Source organism: Nicotiana attenuata, unplaced genomic scaffold (genome assembly GCF_001879085.1).
Source record: "Nicotiana attenuata strain UT unplaced genomic scaffold, NIATTr2, whole genome shotgun sequence".
Lineage (NCBI taxonomy): Eukaryota > Viridiplantae > Streptophyta > Magnoliopsida > Solanales > Solanaceae > Nicotiana > Nicotiana attenuata.
The window spans coordinates 162,285-181,410 of NW_017670930.1; the positions used below are offsets into that span (position 1 = coordinate 162,285).

At 42.3% G+C, this 19,126-nt stretch overlaps 1 protein-coding gene across 1 annotated transcript; it reads right to left on the reverse strand.

Annotated features, from left to right (window-relative positions):
- Positions 1–7,300: 7,300 nt before the first annotated feature.
- Positions 7,301–8,579, reverse strand: LOC109244563. The gene is made up of 2 exons (XM_019411672.1): positions 7,533–8,579; positions 7,301–7,444 (listed from the first exon to the last, which is right to left on the reverse strand). The coding sequence occupies exons 1-2, from the start codon at positions 8,577–8,579 to the stop codon at positions 7,301–7,303; spliced, it is 1,191 nt and encodes a 396-aa protein (XP_019267217.1).
- Positions 8,580–19,126: the final 10,547 nt, after the last annotated feature.

The window sequence follows — 19,126 nt, forward strand, 5'->3', positions numbered from 1 at the left end:
GTATTTTACATTTTGTTTACCGTGAAAATGGTAATAACAATTAAATTTGTTGATGGGACTCTAAAAATACGTGATCTATTTTTATGCTAGTTGTGGAGCAGTTGATACTGGGTGTGTGTAGTTTAAGGGTGAGACGCGAGCTAAAATAAAGCGGTAATCGAACCGAGAGATAGCCGTTCGGGGCCTCGAGCTAGTCGATTTGGGGCCTCGAGGTCGAGTCCCGAGCTCGGATTCGAGCTATCAGGGGCAATCAGGGAAGGGCTAACAGATGCAATAATATTAAAGGAGGCTCTTTATGGCCGGTGATAAGCAATAAATGTGGAACAAGTATGAAGATAATAAAATAGAGCAACAATATCAAGAGAGTGTATTAGAGAGAAAAGAGAGAGAGTTTATCATATATTTCATGTAGAGTCTTTGGAACAACATCAGTCCTCTATAAAATAGTAAGAATCCCCTTTATATAGATGGGGGGAAGCTTATACGGTAAGGCATCCATTAGCTGTAAAGGTGTGGAGATGGGAAGGCAGGAAGTGACGCCCCGATTAGGGCTCAGAATAGCCTGGCTAGGCTTTGTCTGACTTAGCCGCGTCTTGGGGACTTCGCATTTTTACTCTAGCCCCGACCGATATCCTCTTAAGGCCGGGTGTCGATGGGCTCCGAGGGAGAAGACTCGAGCACATCTTTGCAGCCTCGAGGCTTCGAGGCGATCTTCCGAAATGCCTCGATGACGGGAAATTAGACCCTCCGATTTTGCTGTATACACATTTAATCTAGAAAAAAGATGTACTATATAATAAAACGAGTTACATAAGATAGAAAAAAAGTTTGAACTTTTTTGGTTTCTAATCATCCAATGTTTGGTATCCGTATTGAGGCCCCTACTAATCCGAATTCACATAGTAGGTGTTATGAATAAGGTTTCGGCCTAATGTCACACAAATATCTATTGGTAGAGAAAAGCTATTGGACCGAAAACAAGCAATAGGGCCCAGTTGATTTGGGATCTAGCTTGAGTAGTTGCGCAAAGGTTTTGTTAAAATGGGATAGTGGTCGATTTTGGAGATTATGCATATTGTTGAGAAAGGTGTCTGCTTCTCCTCGTCTCCCATTCTCTAAGTCTAACCTTCTCATCCCCTTCTTCTATCTATCCCTAGTTACTTTACTTCCAGCAATTTCTATTGTAATTCTGCTACTAAGTTATTGTATTTTGATAGTTGAGTTGTAATCATATTTCAGTCTTATTAATAGAGTAGAGAGGTTCAGTTACTGTTACTCTGGATTTGGGTTCATTATATTGGTGCTTTCATCCATCGGACTCCAATGGCAGCGGTGGTAATAGATCGATTTAACGGCATAGGCAATCCAGAGAGCTGGATTTTTACTTCACCTACCTTGGCTTATCCGAGAAGGACTGGCTACATCTTCCTTCCTTCTACTTTGATGGTGAAGCTCTTACTTGGTTCAATTGGTTTTTTCGGAACAAGCAATTTTTCGATTGGACGTATTTCAAAGAGAAATTTGCTCAGCATTTTCGACAGCAAAATGACACATATTCGGTGAGGCATTTCGCTGATTCCTCACAGGTTAGTTTTAACTCCATTAATGCTGGCCCTATAGTTTCACAATCAGCTATGGTGTCTCCCTTTCCTGCTCCAAGTATTTTCCAAAGTCATCAGCATTTGAATCGGCCTATGATACGGGAAACTCGAATGCGAAACACATGCTCGATAAATTGCCAACGAAGTATGAAACTGTAGATTCCTTGACATTGATTACCGACAGTAATACTGAGTTTGAAAATCCTGAAGATATTGAAGCACCTCCAATAGGGAATGCAAAATCAGTAGAGGTAGTGGAATCGGTACAGGAACCTTCTGCCGTTATTGAAGATCAGGTGTTTGATGAAATTTCACACACCGCAGTGAGCTCCAGCATTCATGATCTTAATGTTGTTGTCCACGAGGGAGACAACTCTGTTACTACAGTATCCAAGGTGTACGACAATAGCTTCTGTGCAAATGCCAGCTTGAAAACCAAGGTACCTAATGCGGTGTTAGATGATACAAACGACTCTAATATTGAGGAGGAGAAAAATTCACAAGATACTACTGTACCTCGGGTGTTTGACAAAGCTCCTCAACGGAATACATCTGGTTTTATGGTTCCTCTTACTAACAAATGAATTGTGGTGTCGAATGTGAGTATGCGATTTGCTGTAATAGACTTTTCACTTGATGATACCCTATGGTTACACAGTTCCATGTTTGTCGACATCCCTTGAAGAAATTCATGGGGCTAATCAAAATATGGTGTCACTTTATTGACTTTATCTTACACACTTACAATTGGTTTGCTATTGAGAGGCGTGATCCGCATGAAGCTGTTTCATTGTTAATGGCGGCTAAACGAAATAAGTATTGTCATCTGTATTCAGAGCATAGCAAGGATGCAAGAGATACTGGAATACCGATTTTAAATTATATGGCCAAGTGCTTCGACACAGGGCAAGAATTTAACATTGCTTCAGGTTGTGCATCTCTTCCTCGTATTCCTTTAACGAATGAAATTTTCGCCCCTGCTTTATCCACTCTACCTCCTTGCCAGGTACATAAATGGTTCTAAAGAACAGTTGCCACATGGTTGGTGCTCTACTGTACATGTCGTAGTAGTCAACTGTTTTAGGATCTTTCCCGAATTCTAGCAAATGATAGGCCCTTCGAATGGCCTCACTCTTCTTTCGGACTATGCAGACATGGTTGTCATGTTCCAGACGTATTGCATAAAACTCCCGAATAACCATTAAGTTGGCCTCATCAGGTTCTTCAAAGAATATCCCCAGTCGCGCATGACCAATTCATGATACACATTGGGACAGTCATTCTAGAGGGATCCAATATCAATTCCCCTCTCTGGTATGGGCTTCTTGCTTGCCTTGTTTTGGAATCGTTCCTAGGCTTCCCCGAAGATGAACTTGTTATGATCATACGAGCGAGTAGAAGCAGACGCTCGTGATCAGGACGATCCCGCGTGACCACTTGAGGAGGCACCTGTGGTTTTTCGTTTCTTGGATGGCGCAATAATACCTATAACAAATACCAAATATTAGCTAATGAAGAAATTGGTGAACCAAGAGAGGCTACTCAGACTTCACCCTCACACTTGGTCACAAAATTACACCCTCAATATCTCATTGTGGTATTTATACAAATACTTAATATGCAAAGCTCGTCCTAACTCCCCCCCCCCCCCCCCACCACACAAAAAACAATTTTAGCCCTAATTAGACTAAGGATACACCAATGTCACACCTAGCCCATCCATGGTGAAATTCAACTTCCACCCCACAAGAAAAAGAGTATAAAAAGGAAAGAAAACAAAAATAAAAATCTACTACAACATAAGCAAAATAAAATAAAATAAAATAAGAAGAGAGAGAGAGAGAGAGAAAGAGAGAGAGAGAGAGAGAGAGAGAGAGAGAGAGAGAAAGCATCTCACTTACCTGAGGAGACTAGGGAGAGAAAACTCGTAAGGATGTGGTGAAGGGAGAAGAGGAATAGAGATGGTGTGGTGTGTTGGGTGTTGTTTTGTTCTTAAAGAGAGGAGATGAGAGAAGGGAAGAGTTAGGGTTGTTTAGAGAAGGGGGAAAGAAAGGGGGAATTTTAGAATTGGGGGTGTTGAAAGAGGGGGTCCGAAATAAAAAGGGAAAAAGAAAACGTACCTGATGTGCAGCCGGTTCGCCTCGTGCTCGGCCGCGCAAGTGAGGCAGAACATGTGTGAAAGTGCGCGACCAGTGCGCGGCCACACACGCTCCACCTCAGCTGACATTGTCGTTTGCGCGACCAAATACGCGAGGTACCCCCAGGTGCATGGTCACGCATATATACATTTAAAAGAGCTCTTTTAGACACCTCACTTCCTACCTTCCACAACCTGTACCTTTCTGCACCTACCACATCATTCTATACACTAATTTCTATCTATTCTACGCTATAAGCAAAAGTGAAAAATCTAACTAGTAGAAGAGTTAGAGGTAGTTCTGAGTTATAGTTGTTAGCTTGACTCTACCGGGCATCCTCAACTAATTTTGATGCTCGAGGATTGCTGCGCAAACCCTCCAGCAAGATACGATTTTAGTCTGTGCCCATTCACTTTGAAACTTTCTGTTTCGTCCTGGTTCTGGATCTTAATTGCCCCATATGGTGATACATGTTTCACAACATATGGTCCCGTCCATCTATACTTGAATTTTTCGGGAAATAATCTGAGTATACTGTTATACAGTAAGACTCTGTCCCTTCAGGAAACTCCTTTGGCTTAATTAGACAATAATGCCACATTTTAGTCTTTTCCTTGAAAATCCATGCATTTTCATACGCGTCCAGTCTAAACTCCTCCAATGCATTCATCTGTGCCAACCTGTGTTCACCTGCAAGACTAAGATCAAGATTGAGCAACTTAATTTCCCAATAAGCTTTATGTTCTATTTCAACAGGTAGGTGACACGATTTTTCATACACTAGTTTGAACGGTGAAGTCTTTGTGGTTGTTTTGAACGCAGTTCTGTACGCCCATAGAGCTTCTTCCAACTTTACCGACCAGTCCTTACGAGAAACACTAACTGTCTTTTCAAAAATTCGTTTATGTTGGTTAGCCACTTCGACTTGCCCACTAGTATGGGCATGATACGGGGTTCCTGTTTTGTATGTGATCCCATACTTGGACTGTAGTGCAGCAAACTGCTTGTTCACAAAGTGTGACCCATTGTCACTGATGATCACTCTAGGTGTCCCAAAACGGGTAAAGATGTTTTTCCTTAAGAATTCACACAACACGCGAGCATCATTGGTCCTAGTAGGGATTACTTCGACCTACTTAGAGACGTAGTCAACGACTACTAGGACATACTCATAAGAATGTGACAATGGTAACGGACCCATGAAGTCAATGCCCCAAAAGTCAAAAACTTCACATACCAGAATGGAGTTGAGAGGCATTTCGTCCCTCTTGCTAATATTACCTGCCCTTTGACAATTGTCATATGCAGCTACATACGCTGGTGCATCTTTATACAACTTAGGCCAAAAGAAACTGGCTTCCATGACCTTTGTCGTAGTGTAATTTCCATCATAGTGTCCTCTAGTTGCTCCATCATGGCAGTGAGACAGAATGCTTGCCATCTCTCCTTCAAGCATACATCTTCGAATCACACCATCTGCACACAATTTAAACAAGAAAGGGTCATTCCAAAAATAAAATTCTACCTCACTCTGCAGCCTCTTTTTCTGATCAGAGGTCAAGTCGTGTGGCATCCACCCACTAGCCAAGATGTTGGCTATGTCGGCGAACCATGGTGGTCTATCAAAAACTGCTGCAATGGAAAAAATCTGCTCATCTAGGAACTCTTCCCGAAAGTCCACTTCTTCAACAGGTGGTTTCTCGAATTGCGACAGGTGATCAGCCACTTAAGTTTCTGTGCCCTTCCTGTCCTTGATTTCTAGATCAAATTCTTGTAGCAACAATACCCACCGCATCAGACGCGATTTGGACTCTTTCTTACTTAGCAAATATTTCAATGTCGAGTGATCAGTATGCACTATTAGCTTGCTTCCCACCAAACAGGATCTAAACTTATCAAAAGCAAAGACTACTGTAAAGAACTCCTTCTCCGTGGTAGCATAGTTCACCTGAGAATCATTCAAGGTCCGGCTTGCATAGTAAATGGGTCGGAATAGTTTATCTCTCCTCTGTCTCAGAATTGCTCCTACTGCCACATCACTGGCGTCATACATTATCTCTAAAGGCTCACTCCGGTTAGGAGTCACCATTATAGGGGAACTCACTAGCTTTTCCTTGATCAGTTCGAATGCTCTGAGACACTCCACATCAAATACAAATTTCACGTCCTTGGCAAGTAATGTAGTTAAGGGCTTGGTAATGCTGGAGAAATTCTTAATTAACCTTCTATAGAAACCGGCATGCCCCAGAAAACTTCTAATGCTCGTCACTGAGGTCGGTGGCGGGAGCTTTGCTATCATATCTACCTTAGCTCTGTCTACTTCAATACCTTCAGCTGTGACTTTATGGCCCAGAACTATCCTCTCTTTAACCATGAAGTGACACTTTTCTCAGTTGCGTACTAGGTAAGTGTCCTCACATTATTTCAGAACAAGTTCGAGGTTCCTCAAGCAATCTTTAATGTCATCTACAAATAGAGTAAAGTCGTCCATGAATACCTCTAGACATTTCCCATTCAAGTCCAAAACTATTGACATCATGCATCTCTGGAAAGTAGCTGGTGCATTGCATAATCCGAAGCCATTCTCCAGTATGCAAAGATTCCGGACGGGCATGTAAATGTGGTTTTCTCAACATACTCAAGAGCAATGGGTATTTGATTGTACCCTGAATATCCATCTAAAAAGCAATAACATCCTCGCCCCGTCACCTTCTCCAACATCTGATCAATGAAAGGAAGAGGGAAGTGATCCTTCCTAGTTGCATCATTTAATCTCCGGTAGTCTATGCACATCCTCCACCTAGTGACTATTCTGGTAGGAATTAGCTTGTTTTCCTCATTTTTTACCACCGTCATGCCCTATTTTTCGGCATAACCTGTACGGGGCTAATCCATTGACTGTCAGAGATGGAAAATATTATGCCAGCATCCAGCAAGAGTATCTCTTTTTGAACCACCTCCTCAAGATTTTTGTTCAATTTGCACTGGGGCTACACCACTGGTTTACTCCCTTCTTCTAACAGGATCTTGTGCATGCAGATTGCAGGGATGATCCCTTGAATATCGGCTATACTCCAACTTCTTGCTTTTTTATGCTTCCGTAGTAACTCCACAAGCATGTGTTCTTGTTCACCTGTCAAATCAGCAGCAACAATCACAGAAATTGTTAGTCTCCAAAAAAGCATATTTCAAATGTGTCGGGAGTACTTTCAATTCCAGCTTCGATTTTCTCTTTTCATTCTCGAATTTTTATTCATCTACCACCTGGTTCTCATCTTCAAGCGCCTCAACTTCCTTCTTGATCTGAGGATCTTCATCCTCTATTGTGCTTGATTGACTAATGCATCTTTCTAGTGAGTCACCTACCAGCTTATCCAGTTTGTGTTGTTCAACTAACTCTCCCACCATATCTAGTTTGAGACAGGCATAAGCATATGACTCATCACATGGGTATTTCATCATTCTCTTCATTTGAAACAACACTTTCTCGTTTCCCACTCGTAGCATGAGTTGCCCCTCATGTATATCAAGAATAGCCCGACCAGGATTAGATGTACCTCCTTATTCACTTCCCAGGATTAGAGGTACCTCCTTATTCACTTCCATATCTACCACAATGAAATCTACTAGGAAAACAAATTTGTCCACCCTTACCAGAATGTCATCAATTGTGCCCTCCAGTATGATCGTGGTTTGATCAGCCAGCTGCAAGGATACCGGCACAGATTTGATTACTCCGAGCTTCCTTCCAATTTCTTGAACACCGATAATGGCATCAATTTAATGGATGCACCTGAATCGTACAAGGCTTTGTCAAATTTTTTCTACCAAACGAGCAAGGTATAGTGAAACTGCCAGGATCCCCACACTTCTTAGGAATTTTGTTCTGTAGAATGGCACTGCAGTGGGCATTGAGTTTGACCACCCTCGTTTCCTCAAGCTTCCTTTTGCTTGAAAGGATTTCCTTCAGGAATTTTGCATAGGCTGGCATCTGCGTAAGCACCTCCGTGAACGGAATGTTCACATACAATTGTTTCAGCATCTCCAAGAATTTCCCAAAACATTTGTCTAATTTCTCCCGCTTCATCTTTTGAGGAAAAGGTAATAATTCCATGTGCTTGCTTTTCTCAAATGCGTTGTTCACATTCTGCTTATCAACATCCGTGTTGCTAACATTCTCCTTAGGCAAAGATTCACCGGTTTTCTGCTCTTCAACTATCTTGGTTAAGTTGATCTCCTTCTCATCCTTTGGTTTTGCCTTTGGCTCTGCTAATGTTTTCCCACTCCTGAGAGACATAGCTTTGATTGTCTCTTTTGGATTCTTTTTAGTCTGCCGGCAAAGTCCCCGACGCCCTTTCTGACAACAATGTTGCAAGCTGCCCCATTTGTTTTCCAGATTCTGGATGGCTGTGCCTTGCTCCCTGATAGCGGTCCTTTGAGTCTTAAGTTTCTCATCGAATTTATTTTTAAATACCTTCATTAGATCTCCTAAACTTGAGTTGTTGGGCTGTGGAGGTTGGTATGGTTGCCTCTGTTGAGTTTGGAATCTAGGAGGTCCTTGCACTGGTGCTTTGGGATTTTGCTGCTGCCATGGGTTCAAACTACCAGTTGAAGAACTCCATGAGAACCCTCGATGTCTCTGTCCCATAGAATTGAAATTACCACCTCCTTGGTAGTTGCCTCTGTAAAAGTTCCCTCTGTTGAAGTTCTCCACAGCGTTGATTTCCTTAGTTGTAGCTTGACACTCATGTGTTGGGTGTCCCAATCCACAGATGTCACATCCCAACTGTGGTTGATAATGCACCTGAGTTAGCATCAGTTTCTTGATGTCCTTAGCCATAGTTGCAATTTGGGCTTGCATTGCTACCGACAATTCTACTTGGTGTACCCCTACTGATCTTTTTCGGTCCCCTTGATCAGTACAATTGTTCTGCATCTTCAGATAGTTCATTCAAAAGGGTGACAATCTCTTCAGGAGTTTTCTTCATCAGAGGACCTGCAACTGCACTATTAATCAATCTCCTTGATGACGGGTTTAACCCGTCCCAAAAGTCCTGAAGTTGCATCCGTTGCTCCATTCCATTTTGAGGGCATCTCTTCAATAGCTCCTTAAATATTTCTCATGCCTCAAACACTGTCTCTCCTTCACCTTAGATCTGAGAAGTATCCTCCCAGTCTTAGCAGCCGAGAAATATTTTTATAGAAACTTGGTAGTCATCTCCTCCCACGTACGGATTGACCCTGTGGGCAGACTTCTCAACCACTGCTTTGCATCATTCTTAAGTGAGAAAGGGAATGCTCTAAGGTAGATAACATCATGTGATGCTTCATTGTAGCGGAATGTTGTTGGCCCAAGATCAGTTGAAGTTTTGAAGAATGACAAAAATGAACTCAGTAAAGGACCAAGTCCATCTTAGGAGACACAGTTGTTATGGCCCATGCACATGAGATGCACGTGAAGAAGATAAGTCCTTGGGGATCAAGCAGCAATATCTTCTGAATATCTTCTGACCTGATCGAAAAGATTGCATATGGGATAAGGAGAAGATGTCTCCTTATAAGAAGAGAACACATCCGGATAAGGGTTGGAGTTTGGATTGGTCTAGGACTCAAACTCAATGGAGGATCAGAAATTGAGTTACAATCCAACTCTAATTACTAATCTAATAAATAACTGAGTTGTTCTCTTTTACATTTATGCATATACGCTAAAGTTAAGCAAAATTGAGAGCAAAAGAGCAAGGCTATTTTGCAAGCAATTTATGTGAGATTGAGTGTGCACGCCTGCAGCTACTTGAACAAGATAGAAGAACCAGTTCCATTGTGTTTATTCTTATTCTAGTTCAATTGTAGTAGGTGATTTAAAAATTGTACCTTTCTAGCTTTCATAGAAGCAAATTGTATTAGGTACTTTGAGTATTCAAGTTAGAGTTAACTTGAAAGTGTCGCAACAGTTGAGACTGTGTGCCACACTGGATTAGAGTTAATCCTTAGGTTTACAAGAGTTTTGTAAATGCTGTTTTTGGCTCATTGAGTTTAGTGGATGTTTGGGAAAATCCTACTGAGTAGTAGGTCGTGGTTTTTTCACCTTTTGAGCCAGGTGTTTTCCACGTAAAAATCCTTGTGTTCTTTTATTTTCTGTATTTTAATTTCGCAAACAGTAGTAGTTAGAACACCTAGAAGAACCAGGTTCTTCTAGATCGAAAATTGGGTACCACACAAATCACCCCCCTCTTGTGTGGTATTGACGTTTGGAACATCAAATGTGTTCATAATTTCATCGAAGTCCATTAGATGGTTGTTTGGATCTTCATTGGGTTTGCCTCTGAAAAGGCAATTGTGCTGAATGGTTTGGATGACTCCCTATTTGAGTTCAAAATTATTGTCATCGATGGGTGGGGGCCTCACACTAGACTATTGTTGGTTGTACATCGGTCTAGCATAATCTCCTAACAATCTCCAGGCCTAGGAACTGCATTTTCAAATTCACCTCGATCATGTTTCAGTTGATATTGAACCTTCGATCCCCGTCAACCATTTCATCCGTAATTCTAAGGGCTGCTTCAGTTGCTAACCGTGCTTCCTATTGCTGAGTCGCCTCTCTCGCAGTTAGGTCCATTACCTCTTTGTTGTTCACCATTGTATCCTGAGGTAAAGGCTGACCCAACAACAATCCACTCACTCCTTTGTCTCTTCTCAATTGCCTCAGGTGCTTGTCTAACTCTGGGTCATATGGCACCAAGTCCTTTGAAGAGGATCGAGTCATACACCGCTGAACTTAACCTGTTGCCTGCACACAGATGAGAAGAGCGTAAAAAAGGAAAAGAAAATAAAGTTTTTCCTGAATTAGCACTGAAAATTAATTTAAACACTATTAATCGCCAATCCTCGGCAACGACCAAATTTGATGAGCGCAAAACCGGTGTGTAAAGTGTATGCTCGCTAGTCAATGATAGTATAGTAGTAAATTGTCTCCAAAGGGATTGGTTTAATAATGTTCTAACAAATCTTTAGCTCAACACTATCCAGGATAATAAGCCTTTGATTGATGTTATTATCGACTACAAATAAAACTAAGATTATCAATTTTAAGAAACTAATGACACTTTAATGATTAGTAGCAACGATTGAATATCAAGCTGAGAAGTAGGGGTTGTGACAAGATATGTGATCAACTATTGTTCCGGGTACTTTGCATTAAATTCATTCTTAACTTCTATTAACTCCTTCGATTTCAACAGATGATTAGGCTACTTTAGGGATTCAAATTCTTCTTCCCAATGAAAGTGATTCCTTTAATCAGCCTAATAACAGGTCTTATGAACGTATGCACAAAAATAGTGAATGAATGATCTTCCGAAAAACACCTCTCGGTTATTCTTCTAAATTTTGTTAATTGATAACTCTCTAAGCTCTCTCGATTACCTAGAAAAGGCGTTAAATCAACCCAAACAAGATAGCACAATGCAAATAGAAGCAACATTTCTCTTTCGATTAAATTAAAACCACAATAAGCCTTGCAATTCAATTAATAACTCATTCAATGAATTCGGGCAATTAACTTGTCTGGTCAGAGTTTCGGGGCCTCAAATTCTCAGTGTAGGGGTGAGTCAAGTCAGATGAGGCTGCCTTTGCCACGATGTGCTCAGTGTGGTAAGCAGCATCCCGGGTAGTGCCGTATGGGATTGTGTGTTTGTTATACTTGTGGTTATCCGGGCCACGTTATGAGGGATTGTCCAACGAGAGGTGATGCAAGCATGGCTCAGATAGCGGGATCTGTAACTGGTTCGTCATCATCAGTACGCCCCCCCGGGCAAGGTCCACAAGCACCAATGAGTGTGGTAGAGGCAGAGGCGGATCATCTAGCTCGAGCAGTCCTCGGAACCGTATTTATGCGTTGGCAGGACGACAGGACCAGGAGTCATTGCCTGATGTTGTTACAGGTATATTATCAGTCTTCTCATATGATGTATATGCACTGATTGACCCAGGTTCCACCTTATCATACGTTACTCCGTTGGTTGCTAGTAAGTTTGAAATAAAACCTGAATTGGTTAAACCTTTTGAGGTGTCTACACCTGTTGGGGACTCAGTGATAGCTAAGCAAGTATATAGGGGTTGTATAATAGTAGTTCACGGTCGATCTACCGTAGCAGACCTAATCGAGTTAGATATGGTAGAATTTGATGTTATAATGGGTATGGATTGGTTGGCTTATTGTCATGCCAATGTTGATTGTAGATCAAAGATAGTCCGATTTCAATTTCCAGGGGAGCCTGTTTTGGAGTGGAAAGGTAATACGGCGTCGCCGAGAGGTAGATTTATTTCTTATCTCAAGGCAAGGAAGATGATCAGAAATGGCTGTATTTATCACTTAGTTCAGGTTCAGGATGTGGAAGTAGAGTCACCAACCATTCAGTCCATTCCTGTGGTTAATGAATTTCCCGATGAGCTTCCGGGTCTCCCGCCAGAGCGAGAAATTGAGTTTGCTATTGACCTACTACCAGATACTCATCCAACCTACTACCAGATACTCATCCAATATTTATTCCTCCCTATAGAATGTCCCCCGCAGAGCTCAAAGAGTTGAAGGAACAACTAAAGGACTTGCTTGAAAAAGGCTTTATCAGACCTAGCACATCACCATGGGGAGCACCTGTGTTATTTGTGAGGAAGAAAGATGGTTTCTTATGGATGTGTATTGATTATGGACAGTTGAATAAGGTGACAATCAAGAATCAGTACCCGCTCCCGAGGATTGATGATTTATTTGATCAGTTGCAAGGTGCCAAGTGTTTTTCAAAGATAGACTTGAGGTCCGGGTACCATCAAGTAAGGGTTAAGGAGGAAGATATTCCGAAGATAGCATTTAGAACCAGATACGGGCAATTTGAGTTTCGTGTTATGTCGTTTGGTTTGACCAATGCCCCAGCAGTATTCATAGATTTGATGAACCGTGTGTTCAGGCCCTTTTTAGATCGATTCGTAATTGTATTTATCGATGATATATTGGTGTATTCTCGTTCAGAGGCTGAACATGCAGATCATTTGCGTACTGTGCTTAGAACTCTACAAAAAGTGAAGTTGTATGCAAAATTCTCTAAATGTGAATTCTGGTTAAACTTTGTAGCTTTCCTCGAGCATATCATTTCGGGTGAGGGCATCCGGGTGGATACACAAAAGATTGAGGCAGTGAAGACTTGGCCTAGACCCACAACACCAACGGAGGTTCGTAGCTTTCTCGGTTTGGCAGGTTATTACAGGAGATTTATAGAGGGATTTTCTTCCCTTTCAGCACCTTTGACAAAGTTGACTCAGAAGGCAGCAAAGTTTCAATGGACTGATGCTTACGAACGGAGTTTCCAGGCATTAAAGGACAGATTAACTTCAGCACCGGTTCTAACGCTCCTAGAAGGGACCAATGGTTATGTGATCTATTGTGACGCTTCAGGCGTTGGATTGGGTTGTGTGCTGATGCAACATGGTTATAGCTTATGCTTCTAGAAAACTAAGAAAGCACGAGAAGAACTACCCGACCCACGATCTATAGTTAGCCGCGGTGATTCATGCACTAAAAATGTGGAGGCACTACTTGTATGTCATTCATGTTGATATTTATATGGATAAGAAAAGCCTCCAGTATATCTTCAAGCAAAAGGAATTGAAAATACGTCAAAGGAGATGGTTGGAGTTACTTAAAGACTATGACGTTGATATTTTATACCATCCGGGGAAGGCGAACGTAGTAGCCGACGCCCTCAGCCTTAGATCTATGGGTAGCCTGTCATATTTACCGCCAAAAAAGAGGGGAATAGACCATGAGGTTCATCAGCTAGCTAGTCTTGGAGTTCCGTTACTGGACTCAGGTGGTATTGGAATTACTATTCATGATACGGCAATATCCTCTTTAGTAACTGAAGTAAAGGAACGCCAGTACGAAGATCCTGTGTTGGTTCCTTATAGGGATACCACCCCTCAGAAGGAGAAGACGCCATTTGAAATTACAGAAGATGGGGTCCTCAGATATCGAGGGCGATTATGTGTGCCTAATATTGCAGGACTGCGTCGGCAGGTTATGGGAGAAACTCACTATTCTCGTTATTCTATCCCCCGTAGCGACAAAGATGTATCATGATATCAGGGAAGTATATTGGCAGGACGAAATAAAAAAAGGATATAGCAGAGTTTGTTGCTCAGTGTCCTAACTGTCAGCAGGTTAAGATTGAGCATCAGAAACCCGGTGGGTTATTGCAGGCTATGGATATTCTGACTTGGAAATGGGAAATAATCAATATGGATTTCATCGTAGGCTTACCTCGTACCCAGTGTAAGTTCGATTCGATATGGGTGATTGTTGATAGGCTTACAAAGTCAGCCCATTTTCTGCCCGTTAGGACTACATATTCCTCAGAGGATTATGGAAGACTTTATATTAAGGAGATAGTACGATTGCATGGTGTCCCATTATCTATTATCTCGGATAGAGGAGCTCAATTTGCAGCTAACTTCTGGAGGTCCTTCCAAAAAGGATTGGGGACTCAAGTAAGTCTTAGTACAATATTTCATCCCCAGACAGACGGACAGGCTGAGCGTACTATTCGGACACTGGAGGATATGTTACGAGCTTGTGTGATAGACTTCAAGGGTAGCTGGGATGATCATCTGCCGCTTATTGGGTTCGCATATATTAACAGTTAACATTCAAGTATTCAGATGGCTCCATACAAAGCTCTTTACGGATGAAAGTGTAGGTCGCCTATAGGGTGGTTTGATGTTAGAGAATCTGGATTACATGGGCCAGACTTGGTTCAGCAAGCCATAGAATAAGTAAAGTTGATCCGGGATCGACTATTGACAGCTCAGAGTCGTCAGAAGTCATATTCTGACGTGCGGAGACGAGATTTAGAGTTTGGGATTGATGACTGGGTATTCTTAAAGGTGTCACCTATGAAGGGTGTGATGAGGTTTGGCAAGAAAGGCAAACTTAGCCCACGATATATTGGGCCTTATAGGATCATTCGGAGAGTGGGCCAAGTAGCTTATGAGTTAGAATTGCCCTTGGAATTGGAGTTTGTCCATCCGATTTTTCACGTATCTATGTTACGAAAGTGCATTGGCGATCCTACCCGAGTGGTGCCCATGGATGATGTATAGATTACAAAGGACTTGTCTTACGAGGAAATTCCGGTTGCCATCCTAGACCGACAAATCCGCAAGGTACGGAATAAGGAGGTAGCCTTCGTGAAAGTACTTTGGAGAAACAACAATGTGGAAGAAATGACTTGGGAGGCCGAAGAAGACATGAAGTCTAGATATCCCTACTTATTTTCTCCTCCAGAGAAGGGTCCGACTGAGACGTCACAACCTTAAGGTATGTGTACGAATTCTTGTGTTAGTTATTGTTATTGGTAGTGTGAGGCCATTGTCGTTATTGATGATTGTGGTCCTATGTGGCGTTAAATTATTGAGTTTCTACATGAAGAGTTGATAGTAGCGTTGTTACAAAGGCGACTCTGCCCACGGTTATATAGATCTCGGAGAGTTAAACATTCGAGGACGAATGTTTCTAGGGGGGAAGGATGTTACATCTCGCGTTTTCGTACGCTAAAAGTTTCGTCTTCAGTTAATTGACGTAGACTCGGGGGTGAGATTATCTTGAGGTTAAAATATTTACGCTATTTATAACAAGCGATAAGTAAGTGTGATGAAGGATAAAGGGTACCCGAATTAAAGAAAACGAGTTTCGTTGAAGGTTGCCGACTTGGGATAAAATACGGGTCGAGCGATAATACTCGATAATTATAGACTAGTACCATACAAGGTACCATATGACCGTGATAATATGATGTATAAAGTATATTAAAAATAAGTAGAATTTTAAGTAATTTGAGACAATTCTTAATTATGCGGGTAATTGGTTAATTACCGGGTAACGGAACAGTACCCAATTTACTAATAAGTGGATAAAAATTAATAAAATCTACCCTCTAAAAACGTGGCAGTTGGCCACAATGACTCCTTAGTCATTTAATATGTGGCAACCAAGTATCAAAGTAAAAGGACACCTCATACTTATATTAGTATGTCATCAAAATAGTAGTCATATTACTACAATTAGAACATTAGGAGATGACTTTCAAACAAAGTCCATTAAAGAAAAAACGCTGCCATTCTCAAAACAGAACATTGCCATTATTAATTTCAGACGAAGATTTGATTCTAAATACTCCATTAAACCACGAGAAATCTTTCAAGGTTCCAACGAGAATTTTTAAGAATCATAGCAACGTAAAATTTTGCGGGTCTAAAGGATTACGGTGCAATCTTTTCCAAGAATATTATACGGATTTTCCCTACTCCGTGTATGTTAAGGCCATTCCTTCTTTCTTTTTGGAATGGTCCAAGTTATACAGAAGAAACGAGCAATTGCACAGTTTTCATAAACGACTCTATTCATAGAAATACTGGGGGTCTCTGTGTTCTTGACCCCATGGGATACATTATTATATCTTCTATTCATGGGTCTCAGAATAATACGCAGTTGAAAATGTTTATCCGGAGGGAATATTGAGATTATTACATATTTTTCATGCATTTCATTCATTTATACATGTACATTGACACATGACCAAATGGCGTTATATACACGTATATATATATATATATATATATATATATATATATGGGAAAAAGGTTACGGCGTTATATACGCACCACCACCTGATCAGTTGGTATATGTTGATGACGTTGCCCACAGTGGCCGAGATGATATGATGGAATGCCCTCAGTGGCTTGATGATGTTATGTACACCTACACCCATGCATGACACAACATTTATATACACTTGCATAACATTATAAATGTTTCAGAATTTACAAAGTTATTCAGATTTACAGATGAATTTCTTTATTCCACGTTTCATCTATGCCTTTTACGTATAGATTTTTGTGCCTTACGTACTCAGTACATTTTCGTACTGTCCCCCTATTTCACGGGGCTTGCGTTTTATGCTCGTAAGTGCAGGTAGGGAAGCTGACGGTCCCCCTTCTTAGGATCCTTGATCAGCGAGAGTTGGCGTGCTCCACTTGATCCGGAGCTGCTTTTGATCTTGGTACGATATGTTTGTATATATACATGGGTATGACGTGGCTCAGTCACGTCTTTTTATAGTTATATTTCTATTAGAGGTCTGTAGACAATATGTCTAGTTGGATAGTATGTGGCCTTGCCGGCTTCTAGTTTTGAGGTATATAGTTGTCTATAGAAGCCTTGTCGGCTCGCCCTACGTATGTTTCACGTATATGTATGTAAGACTTTTTGGGCAGGTTTCCTTCATGTATATTATTCTTGTAAGTCAGCAGATGTTATTCAGGTTTATATCTTAGATGCATGCTTAGGGGTGTTTGACAGGTAGGACTCGGGCACCCGTCGCGGCCCATCGGTTTGGGTCGTGACACAATCCATGCCCAAGATGACATCGAAATCAACCATACTAAGCAATAAGAGATCAACTCTATTCTCCGATCCCCCGATAGTCATTACACACGACCGATATACACGGTCCACCATAATAGTATCGCCCATCGGCGTAGATACATGAACAGGTGAAACTAAGGACTCACAGGGCATATCCAAATAACGAGTGAAACAGGATGATACATAGGAATAAGTAGAACCAGGGTAAAATAATGTGGAAACATCTCTATGGAACATTGAGACAATACCTGTGATCACTGCATCTGAAGCAACAACATCTGGTCAGGCAGGAATAGCATAGAATCAGGCCTGACTACCACCTGATTGGCCTCCCCCTCTAGGGCGACTTCTAGCTGCCTGGGCCCCACCCCGAGCAGGCTAGGTGGGTGGTGAAGTAACTGGTATGAAAGTCATAGCCTGACCATTCTGCTTAACTGGACCTCCCGGGCAACGGGAACATTGTCTCCACATATGGCCAAACTCCCCGCACTCGAAGCAACTCCCTAGTGGTGGTGGTGGGGACTGAATCGGGCCTCGAGTACCAGAGTAACTGCTAGAAGGACCTGGCACAGATGAACCCTAAACCGATGGAGCACGGGACGAACTCTAAGCTAGGAGAGCACTGAGAGATGAAGGCCCGGACGGGCACTGTATGAACCATGGCTAGATGATGCACCATAATGAACTGAACAAGTCATCTGCGCGGGCCTATAAAGACAACCCATGTTGTGGTGGAACGAACCCCTAGAAAGAACATCGTTGAAACCACCTGAACCACGAGGCCTCTTGGCCTCCCTCTCCTCGCGCTCCTGACTACAGACCATCTCTAGCCGCCGAGCAATATCAACCACCTCGTCGAACCTAGCACCTGATACCCTCTCCCGAGTTATAGCAAAACATAACTGATAGGTGAGGCCATCAATGAACCTCTTAATCCTCTCCCTCTTAGTGGGAACCAACCAAACTACGTGATGAGCCAACTCTGAAAATCTCATCTCATACTACGTCACATACATGCCCTCCTGACGTAGCTGCTCGAACTGCCTACGCAGTTCCTCCCTGCGAGTCTATGGCACAAACTTCTCAAGAAGAGGACAGAGAACTCATGTCATGAAAGTGGTGCAGCAATGACTAGCCTGCTCCTCTCATAGGACTTCCACCATTTGAAGGCAGCCCCAGTAAACTGAAAAGTAGTAAATGAGACCCCACTGGTCTCCAAAATACCCGTCGTACGAAGACTCTGCTGGCACCTATCCAAGAAGTCATGGGCATCCTCTAACTCAACCCCATTGAATGATGGAGGCTGGAGTCTCCCAAATCTCTCAAGTCTCTTCTGCTTATCATCACTCGTAACAGATCCCACCTGGGCCTGAGCAACTACAACCGGCTAAGCTGGTAGTACTCCCGGTGTCTAAAGTCCCTACATCACCTACTTTGGAGTACGAGCGGTGGGAGTCTGAGTACCTCTCCCGACCTGAGAAGTGGTTGGAGCAGTCTGAACAGAAACCGCTTGAGCAAGACTAGTTCAAACGGTCAGTATTCGAGCCAAAACCTCCTGAAAGCCTGGAATCACAATGGGTACAGGTGGTGCTTGAGTTGGCCCCACTGGCTCAACCACATCTAGAACCTGCTCCTGAGCTGGAGCAACTGGTGGTTCTGCAGGTGCCGCTCTAGCTGTTGTACGAGATGCACCTCGGCCCCTACGGTAGCCCCCACTGCCCCCGGCCTCTCGTGGCCCTAGTCGGTGGTATTGGTGACTGTCCGTCAGGTTCGGTATCATGTGTCCTCACCATCTGTGAAAGAACAGAATAACAGAAGTTTAGTTCCCGAAATCAACAAGTTCGCACGACAAGAATACAAGAATGTGAAGTTTTCCTAAGGGTTCGGCAGTCTTTAGAAGATAAGTATGG

Coding starts and splice junctions, on each gene's coding strand:
- LOC109244563 (XM_019411672.1), bottom strand. CDS start 8,579: ATGGCTAAGGACATCAAGAAACTGATGCTAACTCAGGTGCATTATCAA. Junction 7,445..7,532: donor CAAAGCCTTGTACGATTCAG/GTGCATCCATTA, acceptor GTATCCTTGCAG/CTGGCTGATCAAACCACGAT.